Source organism: Protopterus annectens, chromosome 2.part1 (genome assembly GCF_019279795.1).
Source record: "Protopterus annectens isolate FY-2018-M chromosome 2.part1, PAN1.0, whole genome shotgun sequence".
NCBI lineage: Eukaryota > Metazoa > Chordata > Ceratodontiformes > Protopteridae > Protopterus > Protopterus annectens.
The window spans coordinates 1,564,248,131-1,564,274,558 of record NC_056729.1 but is presented as its reverse complement, the minus strand read 5'-3'; the positions used below and the strand labels follow the sequence as shown (position 1 = coordinate 1,564,274,558).

The window sequence follows — 26,428 nt, the reverse complement described above, 5'->3', positions numbered from 1 at the left end:
AACAACCAACAGGGAGGAAGGGTGGGAACAAAAATCAGAACAAACAAACCCAACCAGATGCTTAACAATTGTAGAAAATTCTACTTAATACCTCACAAACAGTGAGTAAAATAAAAGTGCTATAAATAACTCAGAAATAAGCACAAAACAGGATACTTAATGTTATATATCACAGATTAGTAAGTTCAGAGCCCTTCCTCAGACTTCCTCCGATTAGCTCAGTGTGAAATGACAGAAACAGTCACAAGTTAACTTTTTAAGTAACAAAGCTGAAACATGAAACAACTTAAAAAAAAGCTTGAAAGAACCAATGAGGTGCTTACTCCAAGGCGTAGTCCAGGCAACCCCAGTCAGCCAATGACCACAAACAATTCACTCTCACTGAAATGCTATACTGGCCTTAGCTAAGAAGCTATGATGGCCTGGGACATGTGCTCAGACACACAGCCTCTACTAACAAACAACTAGGCCCAAAACACAAGCCTGAATATGGACAATGCTACACTACCAACACTTAGGTAGAAAAAAAAATGCAGAAATGTTTAAACAGATAAAGGAGACTCTAGAGAATGCTTTTAAATGCAAACAAGTTACATGATATGATGTATTTAATTTTCTGATTTTTAGCCCAAAACATTCACCCAAGACACACCAGGAAGTAAGCTGATTAGACTTGCGCTTTCCTAGTGCAAATTTCAAAACTCAACTAGAAAAGCAAAAGCTCTACAGCTGAATAAAGTAAACATTTGCCTTACAGAACTAGCAACTTTAAAGCAATACAAGTAAAAGTGACAAAACTACAAATTAACAGTGAAAAATGTAAAGGTAGCTAAACATTTTTTTTTTTTTTTGGCCAGGACCAAACCAGAGTTTATAATTCAATGCATTCTGTTTAAGCACAAGTGCCAATATTGGCAAGCATAAATTATATACATTTGTTCTGTAATAACATACAGCAGTCTGAAACATAACTGTTTAAAATCACGTTCAGGTCCTGAAAGACTTTAAGAATACTTTGCAAACATATTTAATAATGCTGAAGTCCATCCTCTAAATGTAGTGGTCCAAGAAACCAAAAAAAAATCCTAAAAATAGACAAAGGGATTAGAATTACTTCTGCTTTATTCATATAGGCATTCATGCAAACTTACCTCATCAGTAATCTGACCTCCAAAAGTTACCCATGTCCCTGGAAAAGAGCAAGAGATTAAAATATTTTTGTAAAAACATAATAATTACAGGAAAATGCTACTCAAGAGCATCTAAAAATAATCCAACAAATACAAATCATTTGGCCTAAAATAATCCATCCATGTGGATTAGTGTTCAAAAGGATGGTAAGATTTAAAGGAAATGGGAGTACAGCAGATGACTAGCTGAATCAGTCATCAAGTCAGTACCTGGAATTAAATCCATATACATTATGTTAACAATCAAAAGTGCTATATGTTCTGATTTCACCACATCCACAGTTCTTCAACAACCAGAGTCAGAGTACAAGAACAGGTGCTACACATATAACTTAACTACTGTTTTAATGGCAGGCACATGCTCTAGCTCACTCCAGCCACCATTCCTTCTCACTATACTCACTACTGAAAGTTACAGTCATCTCCCTCCACTCAAGCCACAAAGTCTTCTGATAAGGAAAAAAAGAATACTAAGAAAAAAACACAGTGTAGTTGTTTCCACTGTTAGTTACCTTCAACAAATTTGGTATTTTTTTTTAATCAGGCACCCAGGATAAAAAAAGATCAGTAACTGCAGCTGTACCCAGAAACAGGTATGAACACGGTAAAAAGATTCTCTGTGGAAGCCCCCCCCCCAACAAAGATATAGTGACTACTCACATGCTTCGCTGTGTTACTTCATAAAGGCTTCTCCAGCAGCTTCCATAAAAAATAATTTCTAAGCCATACAATAAAACTGTCGAGAAGTAGGCCAACAAGTTAAAGCACCGATTTGCTCAGGGGAAAATGCCATACAGGGCCACTTTGCAAAAGGATGCATGGCTCCATGAAAACAAATCTAGGCTGTAATAACAGCAGAAGTTATGCATCAAGGATAACTGGCCATGATGCAAACATTTACAGTGGTTTCATTTATTTATTTAATCTGCTAAATGGCTAAATGGACTGGCACAAGGACCATTTTCAGCCACAACCTACATAAATTATAATGAGTGTACACTTAAACAGAGCAGGCTGATTTGGTTTCTAAAGCATTTTTTTTTCTTTCTGAAACATACACTGAATTAGTAAATCTTTCAGAATGTTGTTTCACTATGCTAGCAAAAGTTTAAACCTCTTTACAAAATAGTAGACATGCAGGTAACCATTTACGTGTCTATGTTAGTATTAGTTTCATTTCGACATCTAGAGCAAAACAGACAAATCACTGACTAGTTTTATGCACAAATTTTACTTTCTTGGGAGTTTGAACTATAGCAAATGCTTCCAGAAACATAAGTAAACTGGGTAACTGATTTTTTTTTTTTTTACTTGCAAACCACTACAGGGGAAAAATAAGAATTAATCATTAGTAATGCCTGACCTCAGTAAAACACACAATAGGATTCATTATACATTATAGCTTATTGCAGTAAAAGTTTACTAATCAGGACAATGACAGCCAGAAAGGCAGCCTTCCACGAGATAAATCTGACAGCAGATTAAAAAAGTATTCCAAAGAAAGATGCAACAGCCTTTCAGTTATAAAATACAGGTCTGAGGAGAGAACCAGAGTGCTTAATATGGGACCACAAATTCAAGACACCAGTAATGAACTACAAAATCAATCAGTGCATGACATTTATCACCTTCTACGTCATTAAAAGCACATAAGGCTGATGTATGCATGCAACTTGTCATAATAAGAATTCAGACACACCAAAGCTGCACTGTTATTAGCCCAACAGGTAGCACACACTCCTTTTGAGGAGAAGGCTGTGGGTTCTATTCCCACATTAGGTAGATGGATTGTTGACAATGCAGTGCAGCATAACGGGGGGGGGGGGGGGTTTGCTGCTCTCCTGTGCGTGTCCTCCTTCAGATGAGACAGTAAACTGTCTACCCATACGCTTGAGTTGTTGGCAGCTCAGGTGAATGTACAGAATCCCACAGCACCTACTGAAAAGAGCTGAGGAAGTTCTCAGATGCCTGGCAAATTTTCCCTGCCAGTATAAATATCACCATGGGTCTCCCTGAAAAGAGGCTACTAGCCTAGTGGGACTAACCTGGTCAACAAAGGATAAATAAAATAAAATAAAAAAAAAAAAAGTTAATTTACAAACATCCAGTGTTGCATTGCTATTTACTGTGAATCTGCTTGGTAGCAGAAACCATACTTTGATTTATATTTTAATTTCTATCTCTGAATTTTACTGTTTGTTGGAAGAAATGGAAAACCTGTAAGCAGGCAAACCTGAGCTTTCCCAAGTGGCTTAGCTGGTTATAACGAGCTTCAACTGTGAGTGACAATGAGCACAAGCTATTGTGCTTGATATAAAGAACATCCAGTATTATAGTGTGACTGGCACAACTAGCATGGTAAGTCAGAATAATTACTTTATGAATTACTTCCCTTTGTACAAGGTTAGTTCAGCGAACTTCCTATATTTATTTGCATACTGTTTGAGTGACTTCCTCACACACTTACTTGGTGTTTTAATTTCTTTGAATTCTGTGGTCAATAATTTCAATATTTTTGCTTACTTTAAAAAATCTTCACGTTACATGTTATAGCTGAGAAGGGGTTCTTTAAATAAGTATGCCATTAGCAATTTGTTGAAAAAAAGAAAAGGGAAAAATGCTGGAGTATAAGTTTATTGTTAGCATAATTTCTCCAAGTCTTTTGGGTTTCTAATACCATGACGGGAATGGATCCCATTCCTAAGTTAAAATATGATTAAAGTTCATGAAATTAGTATTTTTTAAATGTTTGATGTTAGACAAAAGTGCTCTTTGCAGCACCCACAATGTGCCCAGAACTGAATCTGCAATTCATATGGAGTTACATGCATTGGAAACTTCTCAAATAATGCTGAAACTTCAAATGAAATTTTGTATTCAAAACCATTATAATGTTAGTGGATTTGAAATACAAAAAGGATAGAAGATCCCTACTCTGAAGTTAGCTTTTCTTACTACAGACTAAAACACTGACAGCATAATGATAATTATCTTTGCCCATTAGAATTATGAGGCGTCTCCCAAGAGGAGACAAGAGAGAAATACCAAAAGAAATCCCTCAGACAGGAAAGGAATACAAGACTGAAGGGTAACAATCATAAAAATTTCAGTCTTAAGTGCTAAATTATATACTTATTTATTGACATTTAAGTACTGGGAAAGTCCAACTGGGTAAATGCCCATTTTCAGCTGTGGCCCAGGACGGAAAGCTCCAAAGTATTACAAAAACATTTTAAGAAAAAGAAGTTATGTACTCACCATAATGTTTCATGTTTGTTGTCCAGTATCTCGCCTTCAGTCTTGCTGGTTGGGTTCGGACTCGGCCGTATACTAAAGCTGGAGAGCTTCTACCGGATCGAGACTGAGTCTTATCCCATGGTGTTTAGTGGCTGTTCCCCAGATCTTGTTTGAGGGAGAAAAGTTCCCATGATATATTCAATATCCAAAAAAATAATATATGAAACATATTGTCATAAAATTAACAAGAAAAGGCAAAAAGGGAATCAGACCTTATCCGACACTTTTTGAGAAATTTCCTCTAGATCCTCCAGGAGGGGGATGGCTGGGAGGGATGCAAGACTGAAGGCGAGATACTGGACAACAAACATGGAACATTACGGTGAGTACATAACTTCTTTATGTTATGTTGTCTCATCTTGCCTTCATTCTTGCTGGTTGGGACAGAGTCCCCAGCACCTTTTTCTTGGGTGGCTCAGTGGAATAAACTCTTCAGGACAGTGAAACCAAAGGATGCCCTGTTCCGGGAGGCCACATCTACTTTGTAATGAATAATAACGGTATGAGGGTTAACCCATGTTGCGGTAGCACAAATTGAATCCAATGGAAGTCTGGACTGAAAGGCAATGGAGGTAGATACGCTCTAGTTGAATGACCTTTAACTTTTCCTGGTGGTTCTTTATTATGGGAATCACAGACATAGGTGATGATCTCAGTAAGCCATTTGGGCAAGGTAACTTTTGAAATTGCCAAACCTTTTTTTGTTTTCTGAATAGGAGACAAACAATTGGTCTGACTTTCTGAATTCTTAGGTCTTATGCAAGTAAAAACGCAACTGTCTATGCACATCCAGTTGGTGGAGTTTATACTCTGCCTTGTTGCCACAGTTAGGAAAAAAACACTGGTAATTCTATATTTTGGTTTAAATTTGCTTGAGAACAAATTTTCGGTAAGAAGGAAGGATTTGTTCCGAGGGAGAGACTATCTTTGTGGAAGATCAAATAAGGTGGACGGATAGACAAGGCTTGCAACTCTGATACTCTCCTGGCTGAAGTAATTGCTGTAAGGAAGAGTGTTTTCCAAGATAAAAATTTAAATGAATAAGATGATGATGGTTCGAAAGGAGGCAGGATCAAAGATGATAATACTAGATTGAGGTCCCAAGGAGGAAGTGGTTCTCTGAAGGGTGGTCTTAACAGAAAAGTACCCTTAAGGAAAGCTTTGTATAGTCTATGGGACATTAGACTAGATCCCGAGTCTCCCATATGATAATTAGAAATAGCAGCTAACTGAACTAGAATAGTGGCTGCCGCTGCTCCTTGATTAAAAGTTTCTCTCAAAAATTCTAAAATTGCAGGTACAGATGCTGTAAAGGGATCTATATGTTTTTTGTTAGCCCAACAAGAGAACCTCTTCCATTTACTTGCATAAAGTTTCCTAGTCATCTGCTTGTGCGAGGAGACTAGAATATGACGAACTGCAGGGGATAATTCCGGAAGCCTGGCTAAGATCAGAAGGGGAGAAGCCAGCTTGAGGGTGTGGAGGGCAGGATGGAGCGCTCCTGACTGATGCGTCAGAAGATACGGCATTGGATCCAGGATCCATGGGTCCTCTTGAAGGTGGGGCCAAAGAAAGGGGAACCAAATCTGATGAGGCCAGTATGGCGCAATGAGAATTGACCTGCGACTCAACAACTTTGCTTTCTGGATAACCTTTGGAATCAAAGGAAAAGAGGGAAAGGCATAAAGAAGTCCCAGGGGCCAATCGTGAACCAGTGCATCCCTCGGTGACTCTCCCGGAGGGGGGATTAGGGCAAAGTAGTTGCTGCATTTGGTATTGAAGGGAGTGGCAAAAAGGTCACAGCAAGGCTGGCCCCATTTGCGAAAAATTCAATTCGCAACTTCCTGATTGAGGGACCACTCATGAGGCATGAGAATTGCTCTGCTTAGCCTGTCTGCTATAACACTGGATATCCCTGGGATATGCATTGCTGTCAGAAACCGTTGAGAAGATATCGCCCATTGCCAAACTCTCTGGGGCTCTCGACATAGGGGGTAGGATCTGCGTCCCCCATGTTTGTTGATGTACAATATCACCAACATATTGTCTGTCTGAATTGCAATAGTCCCCATGGGAAGAGAGTTCTGAAATGCTTGCAATGCCAGAAGCACCGCCCTCATCTCTAGGGCATTGATGTGCCAATGGTATTCGTGATCTTTCCACCCCCTTGGACTGTCTGTCCCATATAATGCCCCCCCCACCCTATCTGGGATCCATCCGTGGTTACTGTAGCGACAGGTTGGGGAAGTATAAACGATCGGCCCATTGTTACCAGAGTGGACTGAACCCACCAAAGTAGGTCCTTCTTGCAGAAGTGTGTTATGAGGATCTCGTGAGACATGGGTAACTCCTGTATGGGCCAATGAGCAAAGAGTAGCCACTGCAATATTCGCATGTGAAGTCGTGCCATGGGAAGTAGTGAAATCATTGCTGCCACAGAGCCTAGGACTTTGAGGACAAATCTTGCCTGCACTCTTTTCTTGCTGAGTAAGACAAGCACTTGACTGCGTAACATCTGGATCCTTTCTGGAGGTAATTTCACCAACATGTCATCTGTATTTAAATCTGCACCAATGAAGGTAATACCCTGTGATGGCAACAAGGCAGATTTCTCTGCATTTATAGTAATGCCTAGTTTTGAGAAGAGATGGATAGTGTAGTCTCTTCCTTTGATTAGTTGCTGCTTGGTGGTGTAAGTTAGGAGCCAGTTGTCTAAGTATGGAAACAGCTGGAATCCCTGACATCCCAGATGAGCCGTGACTACTGCCATGCATTTGCTAAACACCCAGGGGGCTGTGGTGAGTCCAAAGGACATAGCTCTGAAATGGAAATGACTGGCTCCCAGTCTGAAGCGTAGAAATCTTCTTGCGTGCCTGTCCATCTTTATGTGGTAGTATGCATCTTGAAGATCTAACGAGCACATCCAATTGTCTTTTCCCAGAAAGGGGAGTATAGACTGCAGTGTTACCACTTTGACTTTTTCACTGACTTGTTTAGTCTGCTGAGATCTAGTATGGGTCTCCAGTCCCCTGTCTTTTTTGGAACTAAAAAGTACCTTGAGTAAATTCCGGATCCTAGTTGGTCTGCGGGGACTTCTTGGATGACTCTTTTTCTAGCAACATTTGGCTTTCTAGTGTTGCTTGATCCCTCTGACTGGGTGGAATGTCTGGGATCAACTTTGACAGATGAGGTGGACCGTGAAAGGGAATGTTGTAACCCCTGGATATAGTGGACTGTACCCATTTGTCCTGGTTCATATTTAGCCAGGCTTCTGGGTACAGTGATAGTCTCCCCCCGACTGCCTCCAGAGGTGGACAGGCGGGCCTCCTTTCAGGAGAGCTGGAAGAGCCTACCAGAGAACGCATCTCTGTCGCCCTGGTTATGCGGACCCCCTCTGCCACGTGGACGGCATTTTCCATTCTTATTTCCCCCTCTGCACCTGGGGGAAGATCGCCATGAGTGTCAGATAAGGCTCCTTTGGACTTACAGAACCACATTTTTCCGCTCTTTTGACCTTTAGGATACGGTCTGGTAGGGGCAAAAAACGGATTCCAATGGCAGACAGAGTCTTACCATCTTGTTGGCTCCTGGTGAGAGTTTCTTTCATTTTTGGCCCGAACAATGACGAGCCATCAAAGGGAGTGTCAATAAAGGAAGATCGGAAGGGTTCAGAAAACTCGTAAAGGTGCATCCAGGAATGTCTATGAAGAGCTATTCCTGTGCCTGCTGCTCTGCTCACTTCATCGGCTGCATAACACATGAGGCGCATAGAGGAATTAGAGATGGAGGTTAAGGTTGCAAGCTGGGAATTAACCTTATCATACAAGTCCTGGGCTGTAACACCTTGCGGGCTATCTCCTAGCTCTTTTAGGAGATCCCTCTGAAGTCGCGTGAAATGCGACAAATAATTCAGCGACCATAAGGTAAAGGCTGCTGAGGAGAACATACTCTTTCCATACCTGTCCATTGTACGAGAATCCTTGTTCGGTGGATGGACAGATACAGAAGTTTCAGCTAACTTCTTCTTTGTGGCCGCTGCCACCACCATTGCATCTACAGGAACCCATTTTGTTAAAATACTGCCCATCTTCCGGGGCTGTAATGAACTTATTAGGCCTCCTCAGAATGGGGTCCACTGAGTCCAGAGAGTCCCACACCTTTTGACTCACCAAACCCAAGAGTGGGTCGAAAGGTGGAGACACCCAAGAGGTGGAGGGGCGAGAGCCAAATGCCTCCAGGTATACCGACTCATCTTCCGAAGTGGAAAGGGACTTCCAGCCAACTCTCTGATTAGAGATCACCAGGATGTCTGAAAAAGAGACATCCTCAGAGGATGACTATGGGGACCCTTCTGAAGCCTCTAAGTCAGTATCAGAAGTGACAGACTCAGGGGAGTGTATGTGCTTCCTCTTACACTGTCTCTTCCGAAGAACCTCCTCGGGAGGATGCTCCGGGGAAGTATCGGAAGAGGAGGATCCACCCATTGCGGCTTCCTGGGGCACTGGCTCTCTACTCTGTGGGTGATGGAAGGATAATGAAGAGATGGACACTGGTCCCTTAAGGGGAAAAGAGACTGGAGCCGAAGATGGAGCAGACTCAGTGGAGAGCACACTCCGCATCACATGAAAGGCACCGCAGTCCTGGGCCGAAAGAGACTCCGGCCCCGAGAGGCCGGGAGATCTCCTCAGCACCAAGGAGGGTGGTACCGAGGCTGATGTGGGAGCCGAACTCACCTAAGCCGAGACGCCAAGTGGGAGAGCCGGTTTCAACAAGGGTCCGACTCGACTCTCCCCCAGAGCCGACCAGGGAGTGTCGGCCCCCAGGTTCCTCGATGGACGACAGCATCGAGGAAACCGAAGCAGACGTCGGAGCCGAGATATCAGTACTGATTACTGGCTCTGGCAGATCCAGCATGATGACGTACATACTCTCTGGCTTCAAACTCGTTCGAGTTGGAGGAGGAATAGGTGTAATTGGAGGTACCGTTGTCGGCTCCACGATCCGATAGGCTGGGCTCGAGAGAATTTCTGCTAGGGCCCGGGTCCAAAGCAACCTCTTCACTACCTGCTCCACATCATCGTCTAATAGCCTGGAGGATCTAGAGGAATGACTTGAAGATTTGTGGCTACCTGCCACCAACTGTAATAAAGGAGATTGTGGCACCGAGCAAACAGGCTCCAAGGATGGTGACCGACTCCTTTTTCGTTTCCGCAACGGTTCCAATGAAGCAGATGGAACCGAGGGAGAACTATGTTTTTCAGGCCTGAGAACTTTCGGAACAGAGGAAGTAGCAACTTTGATGCTGCTTGTCGGCTCAGACACCAGAGCCGATAAAGCAGCCTTTTTAGAAGTATCTGATTTGGAGGTCTGATTGCCTTCATCCACTTTCAATAAGCCCCTTAAAATAAGCTTGTTTCTCCTCTCCTGTAAGACCCTGGCACTAAAACTATGGCAGATGGAGCAAGAATCTTGGAGATAGAGTGGTCCGAGACAGTACACACAACTAGTGTGTCCGTCAGTTATGGACATTTTTTGAGTGCAGGAATCGCACCTTTTCAATCCTGACTTATCTTCCTTAGTTGGTTCTTTCGACATATCTAACTATAAGGAAAAAAACACACTATAGCCGTAACAAAAAATTACAAGACTTAACACAGTAATGGAAAGAGAAAGACAGTAAGACAGGAAGGTTTTTTTTTTTTTTTTTTTAAGAGAAGAGGAGGAAAAGGAGGAGGAGAAGTCTCTAGGTTAAACGACTATCTCCTCCACCCGAGGAGATGCCTCTAACTTAAATGGTGACTCCTAAGAGGGGAAGAGAAGGGACAAGAATCCTCTAATTAAAACAGATTCTTAAAGAGACAACAAGGCCCAAAGAAAAAAACGTCTGCAAAGGGAAAAAATTACCAAGTTTAAGAGAATAAATTAGCACAAGGCTATTACTATAAAACTATTAGGTTATAAGAGATGGTATAGAGAAGATTAATAGTATTAAGGTATAAAATATAAAAATTTTACAAGTCTGAGCCAGTGATGACAATCCCGAAGCTTCAAGCGACAAACAAGATCTGGGGAAGAGCCGCTAAGCACCATGGGATAGGACTCAGCCTTGAGCCAGTAGAAACTCTCGAGCTTTAGTATACAGCCAAGTTTTGGCTCCAAACCCAACCAGCAAGAATGAAGGCGAGATAGGACAACGTAACATCAATAATTTTACAATATCCAAAAATAATATAATCCAAACAGTAAACAAATCTACAGTTAAAACAATTATACCAAATTAGATACAATGTAAAAACAGTGGTTAAGAACAGATACAACTTATATGACAATTTAAACAGTTTAGAGAAATTAAAGGTAAATTAATATAATTCACGCAGGAATAGCAATATGAAGTTGGAGAAAAAATACAGGGTTGACTGAAGTAAGGAGTTGTATACTATGAACAGGTAATTTTTCATATTTAGGGATATAGTTTATCCTGTGGTTGAGCAAGAACAGAGCCAGATTTTGGTTAGGAACTAAAATGGTTTAAAGGACTGGAAGGAGAGTATTGACCTGATGAATACAGCTAAAGAGTTCCAGGCCTTTAGGAACATGGTACGAGTACAGATCATGCCCAGAAGATTTGACAGAGTTGTTGAAACGGAGGAGTTTTTGGTCAAAGAACTGTAATGACTGAGTAGGAACATAATTGTGAAGAATGGTATTTAGCGCTGAATAAGCAGATGGATGTTACCTAATTTTATTGGTGGTGAGAAACTTTGGCTATCTTAGTTGATAGGGTAGTTTTAGACTTTTTAGGGCTATACAGTGATGAGTCGTAAAATGGCTATTTGCTGCAAATTTAGCCACTTTATTATAGCATTGTTCAAGTTTTGCTTTTTATGATGGCTACAAGTTAGTAACGATGGCAGCCCCATAAAGTAGTGACTGGATGAGCAAGCGAAGTTTAGTTGAGTTGGTGAGGCATTTTGTTTTGGCTCTGTGAAGCATCCCTAGTTTTGCTGAGTTTTTCATGCAATTTTGAATATGAAGGTTGAATTTAAGATCATCATCCACTATCATCCCTACTAATTAGTTAAGAAAAGTGACTTCGATGGTTGTATTATAAATAGAGAGGATTTTAATTTTGTTTTTTCATGAGAGAGGGGCATGAGGGAAAAAGTATTTCGGGGGGGGGGGGGGGGGTTAAGCATGAGTTGCAAAGTTACAATGCCATGTTTCAGAGGCTGTTAAAGCTTCCTGAGTGATTTTTTGGAGATGTGTCAGATTGTCTGAAGTGCATTTGAATACGGAGTCATCTGAGTTTTGTATTAGGGAGGCCTGTGGTGTGCATGTCTGAAGAGCCTTGGTGGTGAGAATGTTAATGAGGAGGGGACCAAGGAAAAAGATCTGTAGTACACCAGTGGTAACTGGGCAGTGTGGAGAGAAGGTGGGGTGCCATTTTACTGATTGATACCTACTGGATAAGTAGCTTATGAACTAGAGAAGGGTGGGCTGAGACAGACCTAGTGAGAACATTTGAAGCAGAAATCTGCTAGATCAAGAATTAACCTTTGGATTGTTTATGGCAACTGATATAAGGCCAGGAAGTTAAGGCAAAGTGGATAAATCCAAAATGGTGACTAAACAAAAAGAATGAAATAAAACCAAACACTACTTTATGTTAAACTAGCACTCTTGCAGATGATAATTTCAAACCTGACAATGTAGCCTGAGGAGAAACAGGACGGACTGTTATGAATAGCAACATATTCTATTTTTTTCCTCCTCAAAGGATAACAGACAAAGATATCTATAGATTAAGTGCCATATGTGATTCTAATGATTGTTTTAAAAACATAATATCCCCAAAAGTGCAGATTAGTATTGTGACAGATAGTCATTAGCATGGTCATCTTCAAAGAGGAGGCACATAAAAATTTAGGGTCAATGTCCATACCTTCAAAACAATCAGATAACAAGTATGTTTAAAAATAATGTTTGGTTAAGAACATGAGATTTTTAGAGGCCAGTAACTATACACATGGAAGTTATGTATCCTGCTAAAGGATCATCATGGGAGTTGAAGTAGAAGTCAAGATTCAACAGCCTAGTAACTTTAGAAAAAGTAGTATAATTCCAGACAATGTGATTCCAGGTGGCATATCAGACACAGAGTGATGTAATTCTAGGTGGCACACAAAAGCAATTGTGGGCACAGGAATAATATACAGAGCACCAAATATTTTGGCACTAAAATAGTTCAATACATTATACTGTAAGGGTAGAAAAAATAATTAAGCCACAAAAAAAAACAAAAAACAAATCTTAAATCTCTGGATGTGCTTATATTTATTTTCCAAGAAGAGGATGATGATGTGTGAGTCAACACCGACAGCTGTATTCAAATTATCTACTGTAAGCAGTATCCAAAACTAATTCTGGAACCACTATTTTGCGTAAGTAGTCCACAAGGGAAGCTGCCTTCTACAACCCTCCTGTGAAGGATTATAAACAACTCCAGGAGAGGAAAATCACTGACACAAATATCTGTTTAACAAACTACTCATCCAAAAAAACCTAAACAGTAGTAACAAATTAGAAACTGATCTTGCATGGTGCTTCATCACTGAATGTTTATGAGAGAAAGACTCGGACGTCAAATGGTATCTAACCCTCAGAAAACAATTATGGTGTTTGCCTTTCTCTTAATAAATTAGAGTCTCCTGTCAATTCTTCTACCCCGCAAACATGGCAACACCCATGCTTGAATCTAAACAACTTCCCTGAAGGGGACAATATTCCAATGTCTTCTTTTGTCATCACTCTCTTCAAGCCTCATTATGTTAGGAAGACCTGAGAAGAGTCTGCTTAAAAAGACAACAAATTACTGCATAAGAACAAGTGAGCTAAGCAGCAAGTGTAAGTGCTGGCATTATGAAAAAGAGAATATTTAGCAATGAGTACCCACAGCATTCAATACCTCTAAACAACTGTGGTAAAAAACTAAACAGATTTGAGGATCATATCTGAAGAGCAGTGGTGGTGCTGCGGTAGCGTTGTCGGCTCAGAGTAAGACGTTGTCCTGTTCGATTCTCAGCTAGAGCATCGTCTGTGTGGAGACATGCGTGAATGGGTGTACCTTCGTTGAAGGTTGTGTGTCAGGGCCGGCAACCCGGCACGTAAAAATCTACTGCCAATCATTAGCGGACCAGAGTTCCGCTGTGGCGACCCCTAACCGGGAAAAGCCGAAAGACACAACAATCTGAAGAGCAGGTCCTCAAAGCCAAAAATAAGGAATTGCGTTATGATGTCATGGGTGATTTCTGCAGGACAATTTCAAGCATGATTACTGCTTTTTTAGAAGCATCCTTCAATAAAAGTTTAGCTTTCCTGGAATTCTACATAGTTTGATTTCCTGGGGTTGAATGGTGAAGACAATCTGGAATGATCAGCTATCAGCTGAAATCTGCATGAAATAAAAGTAAAATGTATGCCAATTAGGTGCATGCCTAAGCAGTAAGTCAGAGTTCAGAGTTCTCCGGCTTCTCTGGAGAATGCTGAAGGTCTGATGCTTCCCCATTAATGTAGGTGGTGTAACCTATCCTAACAAAGACATTAACCTGTATTTGTTCCTCATATTCCATGTGCCTCTGGCCTCTCGACATCAACACTGCCCACCGGTGTTTGGGATCATTTTGTCTAATCTTGAAGGAGTATAAAAATACCTGTGAATACATTGCCAGGTGAATACCTTAAATGTACCTGCCTGTAGTACATATCTAGGTAATCTCAGTGTTTGCAAAAACTCTTGCTGATCAGTTTCTTGCTGTACTTCTTCCTCATGTGACTGTTTCAGTTTGCCCACACCTCTCCCTCCATCCTCTCTCAGCCAATTTTTCTCTTATTATCTCTAGTTCAGCATCCTGGTACCTGTCCTTTTTCATGTACCTTTTCCACTTTAACACTATCCATCGTTACTCTCATTCTAGTTTAGCATCTAGTTGAAATTTCTTTTTCAGTTCTATATATTTCTTAATTTCCCCCCTCTAAAATTTGGGCCTAGTATTTTACTTTACTTTGTTTCCTTCTCTAGCTCTATATGGCTGTTTCCATTTCCTTTCCCCCATATGGGAGTTGTCTTCTCCCTACACTTCTCCCCGACTGGATCATGACATTTGTGTAAGTTTCACAGCCTCTTTTGTCCAATGCAGAAGTAAGTCTCTTTTTGGAATTTCCCGCAACATTTAGATTATGTCCTCTCTGCTCCCCCACTCCCCTTTTTTACTTTTTATCATCTCCTTCAATCTGTCTTATATTCGGCATCTACAAGTCTCAGTATATTGGCTATCATGCAAGCCAATATACTGAGACTTCTAGATGCTAAATATTTTGGCTGTTATGCACTCTTACAGCTTCATTTTCAGTTCTTTTGCTTCCAATCCTCTTCTCCCCACACACGGTTATAACTTGCCAGACTACTTTTGGCTTGCTACCTTCCACTATAAAGTCCCTTCAACTTTCTTTTATTCTTTTCAAGATTATTCCCTCTGGAAAAATCCAAAATGTTTGGCCAGGGTATAGGAAATGTGAGAGTATAACTGACCTCAAAATATATACTCTCTGACCTACAGAGAGTGTTAACATTTTCCAGTGTTATATCTGCGCTTTACTTTTACCCATTATTTTGAGATGTGTGTTCCTCACTGTCTCCACCACCCCTTCCTTTCAGCCAAATCTAAAGATAATTGAGTTCTGTTTTCCACAATGGTTCCTTATCTTCTATTTTAGGATTAACTATTATTGCCGCTGTTTTTATTTGATTTTACACTTTGAAACGCTCCCTTCATACTCTAAAATTACCCATAGGGCTGTCATATCTACCTTTGGATATATCAGTGTAATGATACGTTGTCCGCACACAAAATTGTTTTTTTCACCACTCCCTCCCAATTACACCTTATCTTTTATCTTAGATGTCTATCTTTTTCATTAAACAGTCAATGCACAGTGCAAAGAGCATAGGAGACAGGGGTCAACTCTGTCTCACCCCTCTTCAAAGAGCTACTTTCCCTGGCATCCTTGCCCACACTTTTATGCTGGCTGTGGTACATTCATACATCATATCCATCATACCCATCCATTCTTTGGAAAACTCCCTGGCCCTAATTTCCTCAAATAGGTAGCCTCAGCCAACCTTATAAAATGCATTTTCTGCACTGAGTGAAATCATTGCTAATTCTGTTTTGGATTCCTAGTCATAGGTTCATAGGTGTGTACTAAGCTAATGGCCCTGGAGCCTTTACAAGGCTAGCCCACAGAAGTGCTCTGGCATCGTGCTGCCCAGCATTAGTTCCCAGTGCCTCTATCAAGTAGAGCCACTGGAGTGATCCCTGGGGTGAACTTTCTATTACCCATCCACTCATCAAGATTTCTCTTGAAGACGGTCAACAAGGTGCTCTGCTTAACATATATGGGAAGTCTCTTCCAGAGCATGGGCAGTCTCTCGGTGAGGAACCTATCCCTCCAGCATGTTCTGCTGATTGTGGTAATGAGGTTGAGGTCTCTGGAGTATGTGATGTGAAGGGATTGGGATTTCTTTAGATGTAGCAATTCTAACAGAGCTGGGTCAGACATGGCTTTGTAAGTCGAGCAGAGATCACCTCTAAGTAGGTGATATGAGACAGAGACTAGCTGGAGTCTTCTGAGTCTGTCCGTGTAGGACGTGTGCTTAATACCTATGATCCTCTTCGAAAGGTGCTTCTGTGGCCTCTCCAGCTGTTGCAGGTGTCTAGTGAGGTACATGTCAAATAAGGCATTATACTCAATGATTGGTCTAATGAGGGAAGAGTAGAGACAGAGAGAGATGATGACTTCTTTCTTCCTGGATGCAAAACCCTTGGTAATGAGATGTGCCACATAGAAGGACTTTCTGACCACAGTGGCAATGTGGTGGTCGAAGGAAAGGTTGCTGTCAACCCGCGTCCCCAGATCTCTTATAACGCCTTCAGTGTTCAGTGGGCTCCCATCGATGTGGTAATTAGTGGGAACTATCTTTCATTATTAATAGTGTTCATAACAGGTTATCTGCTCCCCTACAGACAAATCCTGTTTGATCTAAGGGAACTAATTTGGGTAAGAGTTTTCCTAATAAAACTGCCATTATCTGTATAAAACATTTATAATCATAGTTTTGTACTGATATGGGTCTATAGGATTCTGGGTAGAGTGGGTCCTTCCCATCTTTACTAATAACCACCACAATTACTTCATTCCATGATTCCTGTGGTGGCTTGCCTCTTAAGATGACACTGAATAATTTAGCCCATATCTGTAGGATATTCTTACCTTTTGCAGAATCCTTACTTTTAAGGGATCCCATTACTGCCTGGTGTTTTTCCTTTCTACATGTTCCCCCATACTTTTATTTCCTCTTTATCTTTACCTTAATGAACATATCCTCAATGAATGAAGGCTACAACAGCATCCAGTGTATTACTGCAACTCGGACCCTGTGCTCCCTATAGTCTAGTATCTCTTCAACCTTTAAGCAGATAAGCACAACCCAGTCAAAACTGTAATACCTCTAGAAATCATCCATGCATCTATTCTAGAACTGTAATCCTCCCACTTCCCATATCCATTATAATCTCTAATGTCATATCTAAAAATCCTACTCTTATGTATTGGTATTTAGTTTTATGACTCTACTTAGTCTGTATATTATTTATGAAGCCTCCTCAAACATGATGTCAGTGTGAAGAAATATTGCCACAACTGAAGAAATACATATACAAAAGTGAAACAATATATCTAAGTTCTATATGTAGAACCACAGAAATGTAATTCTTACTAAATATGTCACCCTCCTGGAATCCTTTTACTGGCAGGAAATTTGGCTGAAAACTGGAAGCAATTGTAGCCTAACTCACTAGTATAAAAGTTCCTTGACTTTGTTAATTCAAATACCCTGGAACAAATTGTCCATACCTGAGCAAGAGGGACAAAAATTCTAGATCTGCACCTCATCAACATGTCAAAACAGATGCACTGCCGCAACTGTCGGACCCTCATTAGTTAAAACTGACCACAAAATAGTCACCTTAGAGCTGACACTAACACCAGAACTCACAAAGTGTGAAATCAGACTAAAAAACTTCACTAAGGCAAACTATACCCTCCTAGATGAAGGTATAAATGCATTCCAAGCCCCATCCCAAGCTGGAAGTGGTAACTATGCTTAAGCTTACACAATACAACACCCCTGCACAATCACTTTAATAAGTAAATAAACTTGGCTATACCAGAAAAAGTCAAAGCCAGAGACCCAAGTAAAAACAAGCTGCCATGGTGGACATCCAGCATCAACAAACTTCACAATAAACGCAAAAAGTTGCTGTCCAAGAAAAGAAATGCAAGGCCCCAACAATGGAAAAGCACCCTTCTCAGCCTCAACAGGAAATAAGACAACTTGTCAAATCCTCCAAGGGCTCTTTTGAGAGAAACTTAGCAAGTACAGACAAGGATAATCATAAGGTCTTTTACATCTACGTACATAACCTAAAAGGTAGGACCCAAGCATGTGCAGAACTAGTTGCCAACGGTTTCATACACACTGACCCTACAGAGATAACAAACCTGCAGACAGGTTTGGTGAAAATTTCCCTCCTAACTTATTGCAACCCTTCTGCCAAACTCCCCAGCCCCCAACCCTATATATCTAAAGAGTAGGTCTCCAAAGCCTTGTCCAAGGCAAAAAACACAGCATTTATGGGACCAGGCGACATCCCAGGCTGTCTTCTAAACAGGCTGAAACATGAACTAGCATCACCACTAAGTACGTAAAATGTGAAGCAGAGGCACCAAAATTATAACTAGAATCCACCTTACAGGTCCTTCAGAAAATGGAAAATACGAGGTTTGTTTGAAAAAAGGTTTTAATGCACAATTCACAAACTGCATAGACACATAAACACACTTGTAGCAGCAGTGTTTTCGTCTCTCCTCATAAAGACTTCATCAGATGACCTCCAAAGGTTTTTCATTCTGCATAATTTACGTCACTCCTTGAAGAGGTGCGACCTTGTCTATGCAGTTTGTGGATTGTGCATTAAAGCCTTTTTTCAAACAAACCTCATATTTTTCATTTTCTGAAGGACCTGTAAGGTGGATCACCACTAAGTACTCCTTTTCAATCATAGCCTAACCACTGGCTTTGTTCCTGTGGAATGGAGCACAGCAACAGTTATTCCCCTCCACAAATGTGGCCTAGCAACAGACCCAGGGAATTACAGACCCATAAGCCTGACTAGCCTCATCTGTAAACCCATGGAACGTATTATTATGGACCTCATAAATAAAGACATAGGTGACATCCAAACCCTGGATCCTATCCAATTCGGCTTTGTCAAGGGCAGATCCTGCCTGTAAAATCTGGTGGATTTCTTTGAAAATGTGACCAAGGCCATTGATGAGGGCAAATCTGTGCAAACAGCATACCTCTACTTGGCAAAGGCTTTCGACACAATCACACATTCAGGCATTACCGATAAACTTAGCACATAACGTAAACCCCTTCATTGTAAGATGAGTTGCCATCTGGCTCACAAACCAGACACACACTATCAAAGTGGGTGACTCCACATTAACCAGCAGCCCTGTTATCAGCGGGTTCCACAAGAGTCAGTGCTGGGCACCCTACTTGTTTGGTATATACTTCTCAGAAGTTCAGGTCACAACTAAGGTGTTGTGACTGACCAACTTTGCAGACGACTGCAAACTAGGTGAAATCACAGAATCCTCAAATTATGTCAGTATACTCCAGGAGGGTCTCGTGCAGACCAACAACTGGTATATTAGTCATGGTCTCAAATTGAATGCAAAGAAATGCATCATCATTGCCTTCACCACAAACAATGTCCCTTCACACTATCAAATAAACAACAATACCCTAAGTACCCATGAAGTGGTAAGGGACCTGGGGATCATAAGATGACTGCAACCTTAACTTCGACAGGTGTCTACTTTAGTAAGGAAAGCCTTTATGTATCACACTTGATTAGTAAATGCATCATTTTGAGAGCAAAAGATGTTAAAACCCCTCTATACTCAACACTTATCATGCCCATAATTGAGTATAATGCCCCATTTGGCATGTACCATACTAAGCACCTACAGCAAGGAGAGACCGCAGAGGTTTCTAAAAAGGATCAAGGTGTTCTAGCATAAGCCTTACGCAGACCAACTAAAGTCCCTGTTATTATACTCAGTATTGTATAGACTTCTTAGGGGAGACTTACGCCTGGCCTACAGAGCAATCCACGACCCAAACCTAATGAACTTGCTGCATATTTGTAAATCAAACAGGTCAGGGCTACCAGTTTAAGGGACCTAAATATGGCCTGCAACTTAAACAGGACATGCTGGAGGGTCAGATTTATCTCCCAGTGACTGCCGCACCTTTGAAGCAGGCTACCAATTCTTGTGAAGCAGAGCACTTCTATGATACTGTTCAAGAGGACCCTGGACGACTGGATGGGGCACCATAAATTTTTACTGAGGATAGCGCCCACAATCCTTATGGACATTGGCAGTCATCACTAAATAGAATCTTGCGTACTGACTATCATTTCTACTATATTACATTGTAATGAAATGGCTCAGCTTAAAATGACCCCTGGGTTGATAGCCTACTAATTTCCTATATTCCTACGAGCCTAATAATGTGATTAATTTGTCACTACAAATTTAGCCCAAAAATATCAAATCACCCCTTTCCCTTTTTGCATCTTTTTTCTCCTCATGATCTTTTTTTTTCTTTTTCTTCACTCTGTCTGCAGTACATTTAACTTTTTTTCTGCTCTTGTTCTTCCCCTTTTGGAGTCACCATCTTCTTCATCTTCACTTGCCAACTCATCGTACTTACTTTCTATTTGTATCGGACTTTCTTCTATCATTATTCATTCCCCTTGTTGTTTTTCATCTCATTGAGTCATATTTCTCACTTACATCAGTCATTTCACTTTAGTCCTGAAATGTGTTGTCTACATATTGTCTTTACTCCTCTCAATTTCTTTTTCATGTACCCTTTCTTTTTCCATAACTGGACATTTAAATCAAAAATGGCCATTCTCATTACATTTCCTACAAAAAAGGTTTACAGTTGTTAGCAGTAAGGCCTCCACAATACCCACTACTTTTGTTTTCATTCCTGAACCAAATGTTTTTGTCCCCACAACAGAAGCAGGCTTATTTGCCCCAACACCTAACAGCTGCTCGTTTCCCATTCACTATATCATCTGAAATTGGGGTTGAGAGGGTGGCCTAATGGTTAAGGTGTTTGCCTTACAAACACAAGATGCAGAGTTTGAGTCTCACAAGGGATAATTGGCTAGGCTTAAAATGGCTCGCAAGGGCAGTTAGCTTAGTACTAACCTATGAATCTATGAATCTATGAAAATGATATTTGAAATATGTTGGAATTTTCCATCATGGAAATCCATTGTAATCCACACTTCCCATGCCAGTGTCCACCCATTTTTGTTTTCATACATTTTCTTTTTGTCACACACTATCATATTTTGTCAGAAAAAAACATTTTAAACTCAAATTCCTCCATTTCTTAAGTTCTGAATTGCAGTCACTTTTCTTTTTAACTGCAAACCAAAACTCCAAAAAATAAAATATTACAAGATGTTACTTGTTTTTTCTATTTCACCCATAAAATTTTCTGCACCTGAAAATTTTTCAAAAGTTATTTCACAGAAGTCTACTGATCCCAAATGTACGTCTCAGAATAAATCCTAATGCCCATATAATACTGTCCATAATGTTACCTTTCAGTAGTAGCACTTTTTTACTTTTTATTTTTACCACTGGCCTTTTTTCTGCAACTGATCTCCTTTTGTTTTTGTTAAACATCTCTCTTCACTTTGTACAGTCCTTGTTTCTTGACACACAATACTTGCAATTGTTTTCTTTGCCTAGTTGTAGAGGCATATTTTTAAAACTGATTATCAGCCTCTGTGCTCTCAGTCTCAATAACCTGCTTCTAAACTACATTACCAGTGTCATTATCTGACTACTCCTGTAACATTTGATCCATCAAAGCACTGCAGCTCACCTCCTCTCCTTCTTATGGTCCTGGGAAATTTTCTCCTAGCCAATATGAATACCATCTTGGATCCCCCTGAAAAGAGGCCATTGGCCTAATGAGACTGACCTGGTCATTAAAAGTACAAGTAAAATAACCATGCAATGCATGTGGATAAAAACATGACATCAAACACTCTCTTGCAGGAAGTCAGTCTTTGACAATATGTGCTAGAAAAGTGCAATGTCTAAGATGTATAAAAGCAAGAAAAATTGTGTTCAAAAGAATTTGCAAATTGTTAAACAGAAATACAGAAATGAGTTGTTTGTGGTGGTATGATGGAAAAAAACTTCATACTGTGAAATCTAAACATGATTCACATTCAGTGAAAAAAGAATAAGTCAGAATGTTGGCAAGAAATAGTAAAAATTAATGGGGAAATTGTAATTTAAACTAGACTCAAGTAAAGAGGAGTGTATTACTAAACATTGTAGAAGACATTAATTGAAACAAAACACCACTGGATGGTGCAGTGGTGCTGCGGTTGCATTGTTGCCTCATAGCAAGAGGTTCTCTAGTTCGATTCTCGGCTGGAATGCCTTATGTGTGGAGTCTGCATGTCCTCCCTACATCTGTGTGGGTTTCCTCTGGGTGCTCCGGTTTCCTCCTACTTTACAAAGACATGCATCTGGAGCGTTTCCCCCCCGGGCCTCTGCTGAAAACTGGCTTTGTTCCAAGTCAGACTTTCCCAGTAAACAAATGTTAAATAAAATAAATCAATTTCATTTATGAAAAAAATACACAAAATGAACAATGCATAATATCGAAACCGAATGATCACAAATGTAAACAGTACTGTCACGTTTGTTTTCTAACAGACATTAAAATTAACACCCCATACAAGGCAAAAGCTATACTCCATCTAAGCATATGCATACTATATAGCACATCATTGCAGTTTGCAACTTATATCTTCTATAAAAATCAAAAAGAGTTAATTCTTAGCTGATTCACATATCTCTCAGGAACTAAAAAAATATTTAAAAAATGCACCACTCTGCAGCTGAAGGACATCACTAAATTATTTGGACATATCACAACTTCAAACTACATTTGCCTAAAAACAGAAGACTTACTTGCACAAGTACTTGAAATACCTTTTATTTGGGAGGCCTTACTCCCACACCCTCAAGCATGCCCCAGTAACTTGGTCTATATCAGAAGATCAAAGTTTTAAAAATTCGAATATGATACAGTCGACACCATATGACTGAAGTTTTGAAACTTCAAATCTTTTAACGGAGATGTCCATACAGATCGGAAAGAGAAGATTTCCCTTTTCTGCACTGTAGTGCGATCTTGGAGTTGGTATATTTAAGTAGCGGGGGGTGCAGCCCCCCACATGGGGGGTGCAGTATGGCTTATCCCCCTGCTTAGAGTGTTTAAATGGTTTGGTTCTGTAGGTTGTTGTGTTTTATTACATTTTCAGCATTTCAAAACTTTGATTATATGGTGTCGACCATATCAGATTCAACGTTTTGAAACTTCAGTCATGTAATATAGACCCCAATAACTTACATATACTGATTCCACGGTCACACAATGACAAAGAAAGTGCATCTCCACAAGGAATTTAACAATCGATAAGACATACAGTTGAATAATGTATTTCATGGTCAATGTCACCCGACATTTTGAGCAGAGAAATTTGCAAATAAATTAAGTTTTTGACCATAAGACCAAAAGACAAGTAACCATGAAGAGTGCAATATTCTGTTAGCATCTGCTTTTAAAGAGCTCGGCCTAGATAATGGAATACAGAAATGCATGTATGTACACTGCTAACCTATCACTGCCAGTGGGTGGCACCATTACATCATGAACTGCTGTTCATTTTCCGATTATTCAGTGCCATGTAGAGCTGAAGCCTATACTGCACTTACATGAACAAGGCAGAAGAGCTAATCCTGACATGGGCACTAACCCATCACAGGGCATACCCACATGCTAACATTCTGGGGAAATGCTGATCCACCTACAGCACATTCTTGAGATGTGGGAGGAAACTGAAGCACTCTCTAAAAACCCACAAGGATACAAGGAGGTCAGGCAGGTACCATAGAGGTGCTCAACCAAAAACAAGGAATACAAAAATGTGAAGTTTATTCTCCATTCTTTTCAAAAAGTAGCACTAAGATTCATACATCCACCTAATATTTTGGGCTGTGTGGCTTATGAGAGTCTAAAAATGCTAAAAAGAATTCACAGGGTAAAGACAAAGACTGTTTGCCTAAAGAATTAATCAGTGTCACACACAAATATGTCTCATATACTCTGCAAAGTGATTATGATATCCTCTATGATTATGTAGGATTTACTTGCAGGCAGAGGTAGCTTACAAGGAGAGTATTGTGAACAAATAAAACGTTCATAGGTTAAGTACTAAGCTAACTGCCCTTGCGAGCCATTTTAAGCCTAGCCAATTATCCATTGTGAGATTCAAACCTTGCACCTTGTGTTTGTAAGGCAAACACCTTAACCATTAGGACACCCTCCCTCCCCCTCATGCTGTGCTTGTGATACATGCTCCCAGAAAAGTATTAGTAGTACTCAGAAGTATTGAACATGTAGGTGATATTAAGAAGCAATTACAGCCAACAGAATTAAAGAATAGTATGGTCAGTGCTGCAAGAAACATTAGATTCATATCTGAATGAATGCACAAAGAATGAATACACTGACTACATGACAGAAATGTCCACTGCTTACAGCTGAAGTGGAATCAAGAATGCCATCACCCCACCACATACAAAAGCAAAGTGGGGCTTCTTTCAGTTAAGGCCACATAAACAAAGCTCCAAAATTTGTACATTTACTACACTGTTAGGAAAGCAGACTTTCATTAGACTCCTGTTTGTTATTTCATCAGCACTAAAGGTATACCAAAGGGCTGATACCATAGTAACTGAAGGCGTGTAAAAGCAACTTTTGATCTACATGTGTTACGTAAACATAACGTATAACATACGGATACTGTTGCACAGCAGATTAAGATGCACAGGATTATGACTGGGTTTCCAATCATAGTGACATGGATGTCAAAAATTTTCCTTAGAGATCAGAGTGAAGCAAAGATTGAAAGATGACTCTAGACATCCATGTGGAAAACACATAATTATTATGATTAGAGAGACTCAAACATAATTCAAACATGATACTTTTTAGTGCATGGAGCTTTATCTGTGCCATGCACTACCAGTTAAAGAAACTAAAGTGTAGAAGAGTGAAGTGCTTTACGACTTTGAAAGCCTTAAAACATTTGACACTGCTACACAAGCAGGGGCAGAAGTGTCCCTCTGAGGAGCTAAGAGCTTTAAAAGCTGTTACATACTTCACTTTGTTATGCTTTTGTTTCTTTCTTTGTATGACACAAAACTGTTTAACATCTTTTAAAGCTGTGTAGCTGCTACTATTCTTCTGTAATGGTTGGCACTGGTCACTGTCATGCTCTGTTGTAAGAACAGCTTAACAATGTTGACAGGGGCTTAGCAAAACTATGTCTGAAAGATGCTTAACAAAGTTATTTTCCTCCAAATTCAAAGTGTAACTGTGGCACTTCATTCACTGCATTAAAATTTCAAGGTACATAACAGCAAATGAAAATCTGATTGACACGTCTGAAATACAATAGTCTAACATCAACAAGTCAGACACCTGAGCAAGAAAAAGTGAGTTCAACTGTGCAAATATTAAGACCAGCAGAGAAGCAGGTGTTACAGATGCTTGTAGGAATAATACTGTATCTTGCAAACTTTCTATCTACTACATCAGAGATATGTAGGTCTCTAAAAAAGCTCTTGTAGAGTAAGATGAAGTCTGGGAATGATGCAATTAATAGCAAGACTTCTGGGATCACAACTGGATGGAGTGCAAACTAACTGGTCTATGGAATCTTCATTGATGAAGCCTAGTTTTTGGGCATACATGTTTGAGGTTGTATATGTCTGTCAGCTGATGGAGGAGTAGTTAAAAATCTGATCGAAGAATGGTGTTTGACTTAATGCATAGCAACTCTATACTAGGCATGTACAAGGTATGAGCCAAGAGGCCCATGGAGGGGGTCCTATAATTAGCTTTTATATAAGGGGATTTTGTTGATAGTAAGTTAGACGTGGAAGAGTTTTGGTTGGGCACTGAAACCCTGTACTGATGGAGTGCTCTCACTGCTCTTGACAATGTATATATCAATTTTTTTCGAGAGTAAGGAATGCTTGTAGGGAGTGAATGTTTCTTGGTAAGCATCCCAGCATTGAGCAGCAACACCTTTATATTATCTAGATTCTGTTTTATGCTGGTAGTTGGGTGGATAACAATTTAGTCAATATACGAATGTCTTGGGGGATAGGAGCAGGCCATCCCTGGTAAAGCATTTAGGATAGTCTACCATCTACTTCTAGGCTGATATATATATATATATATATATATTGTACAACCTCTGAATGACACCAGGAGCAAAGCCAATTGTTGAAGTCAATAATCATTCATTCATATTAATGCATCATTCCTGATGATGGCAGACTGCTGCTCAAGGCTTGGTTCATACCTGCCCGGGATACATATTACAAGACCTCCAACATGTCTCTCTTCATATAATCCAGGAATGCACATCTCAAGTCATGTACACCTACATGTACTATGACTTGTGGTACATGCATGATTTGGCAAATCCTGGTACGTCATAAGCAATAGACCATGACCCTCTCCTTGCACAGCCTGATAAGTGATGTATCAGTGTGTTATACTAAGGAGTCACCTAAAATTTGTTAACTAGGACACCATAACTTCTAGCACCTACAGCACTTGCATT

At 40.2% G+C, this 26,428-nt stretch overlaps 1 protein-coding gene across 1 annotated transcript in view; it reads right to left on the bottom strand.

The window, feature by feature from the left end:
- Positions 1-26,428, bottom strand: part of KCNAB2 (potassium voltage-gated channel subfamily A regulatory beta subunit 2) — a 1,357,533-nt gene that overhangs the window by 1,022,463 nt on the left and 308,642 nt on the right. The window contains exon 3 of the mRNA XM_044063012.1: positions 1,152-1,189. Coding sequence (XP_043918947.1) covers positions 1,152-1,189 — 38 coding nt within the window. The remainder of the gene's footprint in view (positions 1-1,151; positions 1,190-26,428) is intronic.